At 35.9% G+C, this 10,102-nt stretch overlaps 1 protein-coding gene across 1 annotated transcript; it reads right to left on the reverse strand.

The window, feature by feature from the left end:
- Positions 1–400: 400 nt before the first annotated feature.
- LOC142628210 (uncharacterized) lies at positions 401–7,374 on the reverse strand. The gene is made up of 7 exons (XM_075802265.1): positions 6,931–7,374; positions 6,125–6,471; positions 5,866–5,974; positions 5,232–5,352; positions 4,354–5,103; positions 2,021–3,962; positions 401–1,179 (listed from the first exon to the last, which is right to left on the reverse strand). Exons 2-7 carry the CDS (start codon positions 6,318–6,320, stop codon positions 743–745), a joined length of 3,555 nt encoding a protein of 1,184 aa, XP_075658380.1. The 5' UTR covers positions 6,321–6,471; positions 6,931–7,374; the 3' UTR covers positions 401–742.
- Positions 7,375–10,102: the final 2,728 nt, after the last annotated feature.

Genomic DNA, 10,102 nt, shown 5'->3' on the forward strand with positions numbered 1-10,102 from the left:
TAGTTTACATATAATTATCAATAAATATTAATTGATCCGTTTATCACATAAGCATAATACTAATATATTTTTAAAAAATTGTTGAGTGAGAACACGAAGTTAAAGTGAGAAACCTTGTTTCAGTATAGCTTAAAAGAAGTTATAAGAGAGAAAATTATTAGAGCCTTTTACCCAAAAAAAAAAAAGGATTATTAGAACCATTTTTTACTTAGTAAAGTAAACAACCACACCCAGAAAGAAGAAAATAGCACACGCACAACTGCATATGAGTGCCTTGAGAAAAAAAGTCATTTTGGTAAACTTACCAATTACTGCTATTGTTTCGCATTATACATCCATTATTGCTCTAACAGGGTTTCACACAAGTAGGCAAATAATGCTGCCTTGTTCAACTAGGAAGTGCTAATTAAATCAAGATATATTTTCACAATCATAATGAATAAGAATGAGTGGGATTTCTCATTTCGTTCACATCTCTTATGGAGGACTGGAACCAAATAGAACAAGAATGTGGCTGCTGGAGCGAACACAAACCTCCAGTGCCTCTCACTAAATATCAGCCTAACAACAACAAAACTTTACAATTACGGCACCAAAACAACATGGCATTTCTTACAAATTAATTGGATCATCAGAAACCAATTGGCAGTAATTCAAACAGCCCTTCAAACATAAACCATTAAAATACAAGGGAGTAGCATGGCAGGGGGCACCATAAGCACGATCTGAATAAAAAATACTTTCACATTATTGTGCAGTTGCACTTGGATTCCAGCTTTGGAGGAGGAGGAGGCTTCATGCTGTCCACCTTGTTAGGAAGCCCAACAATGTGGGGCAAAGATTCATCCACATTCTCATCATTCTGAGTCTTATTAGAAGGAATTTTCGCATCTGTTTCCACCTGTCTTTGCCTGGCTTTTTGGGCTCTTGAAGTACGTTTGGTCGCAGTCCTGCCCCGTGGAACCTTTCTATCGGAAATTGATTTTCCCAATATTGTAACTGTTGGCCGGGAACCTTCCAACGGGACTGAACTTTCCTTCTCCATCACTATGGCTGCAGCTTGGCAAGCCAGATCATGAACAATGGAGCTGCAGAAAAGTATTGTATCCGTCGCCTCATCAAGTGTAAGACTTCTTGCTTTACTTCCACCCTGACACTCTACCATTACTTTTGATTCCTCTGTTAAAAATATTTTAAAAAAAAAAATTGTCAGATAACTTAGCTAAGACTTGCTCACTTTACATAAATAGGGCTTTAGCACATGATAGATGTTGTACTAACATGAAGTCAAGTGCATAATGGAGTAAGAGTTGGTAACAGAGACAAAGCTATAGACAATCCAACTAGAAAAGATGGGTTTCATGATATGCTCTGGATCAGGAAATAATTTGCAGAAAGTAAATACAAGTGCAGTCCTCATTTACGATGTAAAGTTTTCACTTTTTAAGCAAATGAAATTAACATGTATAAAGGATGAGGCCAAATCAAGTTGCATAGCATCATAAGGATATATGGAAGCATGTGAACAAATATACAATGAATGGGATAACAGGAGGATACAATGAATTGGACAAGAAGTATCATTCATTTGGCATTAGGCATATGAACACCACCATTCATAGGACACTTCACTTTTTCCCTGTTTGTATGTCAGAGTGCAAACCATGATAATGTAGTCTATCACATTATTATTGCAAGACATGCTGAAGCAATATTTAACAAATTCAGTCACCAAGATCATTCATGACAAGTCTATCAAAGCTTGTCTAAAGATACATAAATAATGTTGAGATACCAGAACACTCACTTATGTGACAGGAGCAACTATGGACATTTAAGGTTTGATAGACATCATTGGTTAGAGCATTACAATGTTCAGATCAATCTCCTCAACAAATAAATAAATAAAAATGTTCAGACCAAAAATGGAAATACCAAACACGTCATTGGCACTCAATTTGATTCAATTATGACAGAGCAAATCTCAACTATAACAAAAAATAAAACTCGAGAAGCTTACCAATGATGCCATCTGCATGATTGGAGGTGTTATGATCTGAAACAGGAGCAATCAAATCCCCCTCTGAAGAGCTTGGAATCGAACAGTCCTGCAATTCACCCTTGGTGCTCTTCAATATCTGAGAAGCATCATCAATCTGTGAACCAGGGGTGCTCTGACAGCATTTTTCAGTTTCTAATTCTGGCATAGTAACCAAAGAACTGTGAGAAATAATCTGTAGGACATCCACTCCATCAATACTGTTATTCAGCATGGTAAGCTCCTCACCAAAAGAGGACTTTGAAGTTCTAATAGATGCTTCCATATCCATGACACAAGCATTGTCTGGGAAGTTTTCGCCATTTTCATAAACAGCACGATCTTCATAATTTGGAAGCAATGCTACTGAACCGTCCTCTAGCTGAACACCGACTACACAACTCAACAATTCCGAGGTGAAAGCATCAATGGTTCTATTACCATTGTTACATTCAAAATTATCATTCTGAACAGCAGGAGTCCTGGTTAAAGATTTACAAGTAACATCTGCTTCTGCATATTCTGACATTAGCACTTGTTCCTCAGAAGCAGTACGTATTTCCACATCACGTTCCACATTGGCAAGAGAAACCTCAAAGTTCTCTTCTGTAAGTGTGCTCGATGCAAGACCTGACCCTTGGCGAACATGGTTTGAAAATCCAGACAAAGACGACCCGGTGCTTTGAGGTTTGGTGCTAATGTCAAATCTGTAGTTCTCCATGTCCAATTTCCTGCTACTTAATTGCCGTTGTACACGAGTTTCTGTTTGTCTAGAAGAGCTGAAATCAATAGAGGATGATGCTGAGAAACTGCTATGCCCAATGGAGCTTCTCATACTGTTTGCACTGTCTCTTGCATAAGACAAATCATCATAAGGTATCGTAGAAGCGGTAAATGTCCTTCCCCGAATAACAGGCCCTTTGCTACTGCTTGACCTCTTCAGCAGTATGGAGATGCCTGTACCTTCTGAAAAGTCAACCTCCAAATTTGGATAGTCATTAAAGTGATGCAATTGCTGACCTCCAGTGCCATCATCAGTCATGCTGTAATCAACAATTGATTGGCCCATCTCTTGCTGATTGGCATGTCTATGCTCAGCTTCCTCTACCAATGACCTCGCAGATTCTTGTGAGTAATTCTGGTTTTGTTCACTCCAGAAAGTCCGGCCTTGCTCAGCATTCTCTTCACCCTGGGAAACCTTTGGTTCACCCACAGAAGTGATGTGTGGAAATTCAGGTACAACCATCAGGGGCTCCATCTCATCAGAAGGTTTTTCTTCTTCAGAAAATGTCATGGACATCACCGGCGAGTTTTCAGCAACAGTAATTGTTGTATCTGGAATTATGACACTCAAAAGTTTGTCTTTCGTACAGCATTCTGGACAAAGTTTAATGTCTGATTCCACTTCATCAGCAACATATCTAGAACCACACTTTAAACAAAGTGCCATATTTTCAAGAATAAAAACATCGGAAGATTCAGCCTTGACTTGAGAAACTTCGGAAGTTGCAAGGATTTCCATCACAACACCATGGTGAATAGAGTTTTCAGCATGATCATACTCAACTGCAGGGCCTTTATCAAAGTCACCGTGCTGTAGGTGAAGTGACACATTATGCATTTCATGCCCAACGTCCTTATTTACTACATCCATCTTATCAAAGGCAAACACTTCTTCATGAACATCAGGATATGCAACTTTCCCACTTTCACTTGCCGCATCATCCTGGTTGTGGTCACTACCTTCAGTATCAAGTGCAGCATTCGTACCTTGATCAGAACTTGCATTGCTGCTTGTTGTAACAGAGGAATTCCTAGATATCAAAGAACGATGTGTAGAGCTTGCTTTTCCAACATAAAAGGTGGTACTGGGGACACTAGATAGGAGTGGCCTGAACATATTTTGAGGACTTTTCCTATTATCCTGCACAAACATTGAATTACTAAACCTCTCAGATACCATTACTGTTAAATATCAATTGACAAGTCTTCATAGGTGAGCACACAACAACATATCGCTACAAAAACATTGGGGAAAAGGAGAGGGAGAAGGGGGTGGGGGGGGGGCCGAGTCCTCAGAAATCTACTAGCAAACAAAAGGACTGCATAATAGTAAATTCAACTGAAGCTAAGAGTATGAGATTTTATGCATATTGGCCAACATATCTGAGGTTACTAAACCTTTATGTTTTGTCACTTGATCTCAACTACAGACGTGAGAACAATTCTTATTTTCAACTCATCTGATGCTCACTTGCCAAATTCCGATAATGACAGACAAAATTTTAAATGAATTAAATGAAGAAAAAAAATACCATCGGTCGAAAGGCAGAGTCAAATGATTTTTTGGGAGCAGATGTTGAGGACACTATTCTAGCTGGTTTCTTTGAAAAGGCCAAAGTCCGGTTATTTGATAATGCACTGACTCTCCTTGAAGTTGCTCGGTCTAAACTACCCACAGGAAGGGATTGTAGAGAGTCTACATCATCATCACCAGATGATGCCACAGAACCTTTGCTGTGAGAGCTAAATCTGTCTCGGTCATGACTATGAGATGAACTGATGCTTCTAGGAGCTGTTGGAGACATTGACTGCCTGTTGAATTTTGAGGTAGATTCCCTACCATTTCTGGATGCTGGTGAGGAACCCCTCACATACGATGCTGGTCGATCAGCCAGAGAAGTACGAAGATTGGGAGGTGCATCAGAGGAGAAACCTGGAATATTTGCTTGCCATGCCCTTATTTTTGGTGAAGCAGAGTTCCCCCGACTTGTCTTTATAGGGGAAGTTCCCCTAATCCCTGGTGAGGCTATGGCACCACTGGACCCAGTGCTCATCCTCCGGGGAGTCGGAGTAGAAGACCTTGGAGCAGGTGTTGAGGGTTTACTTGGAGGAGTAGATGGTCTCCGTGATGGAGTAGCATTCCGTACACCTGGAGGTGGACTGGAATGGGGTGTTGGTGAGGTCCTTCCCCTCGACTGGAAGGTGCTATTCCCAGACCGAGGAGATGAGCTTAAGCGATTTGGACTGGGACTACCCCTACTACTTCTGTAACTCTTCTCCATCTACAAAAACACACACGTCTTATGTGAACAGATGGAGCATAAAGAAATGACTCATTTTAAAAATAAAAAATAAAAATCTTTTAGAGAATCAATCTGATTGTATCCATTAAATTGATCTCACCACTTACCGTGGAAGATCTTGATATTGAAATAGGTTGACTCCGTGGTCGGCCCCTGGGTGCAGTAGTAACTGCTTGTGGCTCATCGTCCAATGAAGGAAACAATGGGGTATCAGGAGGAGTTAATAACCTGCAAAATCAATAACACCAGGATTTCCATTGGAACCAAGACAAGTGAAATGTATTGAATTGTTTTTATTGATAAGTTACAAACACACCTAGTGGGCCTTCAACCCACAACCTCACTCTTCACCCCATTCTTATGTATTGATTCCAGCTAAAACCATCATGCAGGAGTAACAATTCAATGTAATTTGAATAAATTGACAACTATACACTTATGGCTATGTGAGGAAATTGACAATTTGCCGAGGGGTTTCCAGCGTTTTGATGAAAGGACTTGATTATCAGATAAATAAATTACAATCTTGAAGTGTACTAACGCACATAGACAACTTTAGTTGGGCCATAAGTAAATGCTTTTCTTTTTGCTTGATGATAGAATTTCTGTTTTTGTAGCAAGATACTTAAACTATTACCCTGTTAAATTCCATCACTACAATATACGTGGAACCATAGTAGTTATATAGTGGTTCAGAGTTGGAAAGTCGAAAACTTCATAATAAGAAAAAAGATAGCCTACCAATCGTAGTCATTCTTCTCCTCCTCAGCATTAAGCAGGTCACTACTCTCTCCTCGAACTGGAATGGTTATTCCAAGCTTAAAATCTGAAAATTGTCTTAACTTTGTAGCTGTAAAGAACAATTCAAATTCACAGAGCAAAATGCAGCACATTATTAGCAAGAAGACACCAAATTTTATAAATTTAAGGAAAAAAAAATCCAAACTGTACACACAACATATATCCAAATTACAGAACCAAGGTCGGTATAGAAGATTACAAAGTGTGTCTTCAATGTCATCGGAGGACTGAAGCAAGAAACTCTCTTTTTCTTTGGTCTGCATTTCGTTGAACAAAGCAAGATCATCGTCTTTCTCCCTGAACAACAATCCGCTCTCCAAACTCCGCCCTCGCTTGTGGTTGCTAGCTCTCATCTCTCTCCCCGGAGAGTATCTCAGTGCCGGAGACGGAGGCATCTTGGACACCTAAACTACACTTCTCAAAATGGTCACCACCACAACAACTTCTCCACACGCCCCGAAATTAAACAACAGTTGTACCAAAACCGATTCCACATTCTATCCATCTCAGCTCAGTAACAACAAAAATAACTCAAGCCCACAATCACTTTCATACACACAAAAAAAAAAACACCAAAACTCAGTTTCAACTCGCCGACTCAGCAATATTCAACAAATTATATTGATTCCAATACCCATATCAAAATCAGACATTGAAGGACCAAGTCAACTCAAACTCAACACAGAATCTTTGTTGTACATTGAAGCATAAGAGCATAAACAAACCTTCAACTATTCAAACAGTTGTACCAATCAAAATGTAGAGCCTCAACGTTCATAACTAAATAAAAACAAACAAAAAAACACAAAAAATATCACCAATTTGCGACTCTCTCACAATGCAGATCAACACGAAACCCTAGATTTTCCTCGTCGGGCTAAAAATATCCAGACACTGTGCTACTAGAACACTGAAGCAAAAGCCCTAATTGAAGTTTCCAGGAATAGCACTAAAGCCACAATTTGTGAGTTCAGAAATTGAACATTCGCAGAGAGCTTCACTTACCAACAAAGCGTGTTTTCTTTCTCCTCCTCCTCCTCCTCCTCCTCCAAAACTCCAAGTCAAAATCTCTTCAAAGACAGCGAGAAACTGCGTTGAAATGCGATCTCAAAAACTCGAAGAATCCAAAAGAAAAAAAAAAAAACCAATGCGAGGAATAGCCGTATCGGACACTCGGATCTAAACGCATTTACTGCTCTGTCTGAGAGTACGGATCCCACTAGAGAGAGATCGCTCGGTTCCAACTACCACTAGAGCGAGAAAATGAGAAAATGGAAAAAATTTTCTAGCACTTTCTCTCTCCTCCGAGAAAATGAATTCCTTTTTTTGTTGATGTTGTCGTTTGGTTTTTTAGATATCTTAGATTTGCTTCTTTCCTCAGTAGCAAGCTTTCATTTTCTTTCTTTCTTTCTTTCTTTCCTTCCTTTTCTCTGCGATATTTTTCTTTTTGTTATTCTCTCTTTACTTGGTTCTTAATTTTTACAGTGGTGCCACTGATTACAATTCAACTATTAGCTCTAACTTCTAAGTTCCTAACCTCACATTCACATGTACTTTATTGAGTTTCTATAAATAAATAAAAACAAAAACAAAAATTTTGAATTTGTGTCATGAGAAAGTAATGTTAGGTTCATAGTATTTTCACAATTTACTTTTTAGAGATTATTCTAAAAATATCGTGAGCTACTAATGTCAACTAATAACAACTTTCTATTTAAAAATTGTTATGAAAATCTTGTCTGTTGCATTTCTCAGGTATAGTCTACCTGAACTGTTTTTCCTTCTCTAGTGATATCGGTTGTTTATCTAAAGAGGTGTAAAGTATATAATATTTTCACAATACTTTACAACAAATCATGACTGGTTAGTTGTTATTGGTTATAATTTTGAATTTACTATTAAAATGACTTTTTTGCCTCACCAATAACGCATGTAACAACTTAACACTTAAAATTTATTGCGAAAGTATTATAGAAATAGCATTTCTCGTCTATCGTTGACTACTAGGTGCTCTATCCGCTTATAATTTTCATAATAATGTAATAATTGTGAGAGAAACCAAGATAAGTGGATTGACTTGAAAGAGCAGTGGAGCAGTGAACTTGGAACAAATTGGATAGCTTTGAAAAAAATTGGTAATATATTGTATTAATAAAAATGGATGGTTTTTATATTTCTACCTTTTTAACCTCATTTTCTTGGTTATTTGATTGTATATATTAGGAATAGTTAACTGATATTTTTAAAAAATTTGTTTAAGATATATTTTTAACCACTTTTATAGGAAATAATTAATTTTTTTACTATTTTTTACATTTTTCTTAAAAATAATGTTAAAATTTTTCTAAAATAATTTATTAAACATATTTACTGTCCTTTGCTTCAGTTAAACAGTACATAGATATAGATGCATTGAATTGATTCTTAAAAATCATAAAAAATAAAAGATGCATTGAATTGAAGGTAGAAATCGATTGGGGGAGTAGTATGGCTACGCCGCTAGGGATTAAATTGCCCACAGAATTTTTCTTGGATTCATGGATGGAACAGAATTTGTTTCCCTTACCAAATTCATTAAATAATACACGTATGATAAGACGAAATTAGAATATATATATATATATATATATATATATATATAAAAATTTTGGTAGCATTTATATATAGTAAAAGGAGGAAAAAAATTGGTAGCATTTAGTGAAAAGACATTATTTTGGACTTCTCTGTAAGTTGTAACCCAAAAATACAATGAGTAAAAATCCGTTTGATATATCTGTTTATTTTGGACTTTTGTTATTTTTTTTTTTTTTGGAGCGAAATGAATTCAAACATAAACCCTTTTATTAAAAACACCCAGAAATGTTGTTTGATCTATAGGTTAATGACAAATTTATGGTATTCATTTCATAATTAATATTATGACAACAAACTATTTTACAATGTTTTTACAAGTTATTAATGTGGCAAAATTTTACTAATTCTCATCTGAACCCACCATTAACATTTTTTTTTACTTACTAATAACCACTTACCATATTTGAATTTTTTTTTTATAGAAAGCAATACCATATTTAAAGTTTGTAAAATAGTTTGTGGTTTCATTTTCTCATAATTAATTATTACATCACGACACCAAATCTGTTATTCAAAGATAATAATTTTTATTAGTTAAACTAATGAAAATCACGTTTCAAATCATAATTAACGAAATTGATTCATGTTTTTGCTTGACATAGTTCTCATTATAATTATATAGAGAAATGATATGTCCACAACATTTTTACAACATTTTTACAACAAATCCTAAGTGGCAGGATGTTACTGGTTGTTATTGTTGGGGCAAAAAAGTAATCTTAGTGTTAGGTTCAAATTTGAACCAATAACAACTAACCACCTATGATTTGTTGTAAAAATGTTGTGGACGTAGCACCTCTCAATTATATATATGTGTCCAATAGAATCCAATAGTAAACATCTAATCAATAAATTATACCACTTATCATATCTTAAAAAGGGGTAATTAAACATCGAATTAGTGAACTGTTCAATGGCAAATAGGTTGTAATGTCTTTAATAGCAAATGCTCTTTGAGTGTGATGGTTCACAATTAATAATTTCTCAAAGCCAAATCCATCTTGATGGAGAAACTACCATACAACATCATATACATCTATAAAAACAACACAACAACAACAACATAATTAACAAATATTTGTTCATTTGTGTGTGTATATATATATATATATATATATATATATATATATATATATATATATATATTTATTTATTTAATTATTATAAATCAGTTTCATGTGAATTATAATCTTAGAATAATTCTCAACCAAACTTGGTACGTACTTCCCAAACCTTATTAATAACAATAATAATTTGTGAATATGTGCATACATCATGACAGTGTTTGGCAACCTGACAATGAAGACAACTGCTATCTTCTTACATTTATTTGAGTGGGACTACCTATGGCTATGAACAACATTAATAAAAATAAAAATCATAAAAAAAAACTAGTGTGCTTAGCAAGAAACAAAAATGTGGGGCAACTATTGAAAAAGGTCAACATAACAACTAAGCTATGATTAGCTATGCCCAAAAATGAAGATATATCATATACATATATAGAGAAGTAAGTCGTTTTAATTGGTTGGTGATTTGGATA

This window comes from Castanea sativa, chromosome 3, assembly GCF_040712315.1.
Source record: "Castanea sativa cultivar Marrone di Chiusa Pesio chromosome 3, ASM4071231v1".
In the NCBI taxonomy this organism is placed as follows: Eukaryota; Viridiplantae; Streptophyta; class Magnoliopsida; order Fagales; family Fagaceae; genus Castanea; species Castanea sativa.

Excerpts from the sequence above, each read along its gene's own strand:
- LOC142628210 (XM_075802265.1), bottom strand. The coding sequence starts at position 6,320 with ATGCCTCCGTCTCCGGCACTGAGATACTCTCCGGGGAGAGAGATGAGA. Across the intron at positions 5,975-6,124 it reads TGACATTGAAGACACACTTT|CTACAAAGTTAAGACAATTT; the intron begins GTAATCTTCTAT and ends TGTTCTTTACAG. Across the intron at positions 5,353-5,865 it reads GAGAAGAATGACTACGATTG|GTTATTAACTCCTCCTGATA; the intron begins GTAGGCTATCTT and ends TTGATTTTGCAG.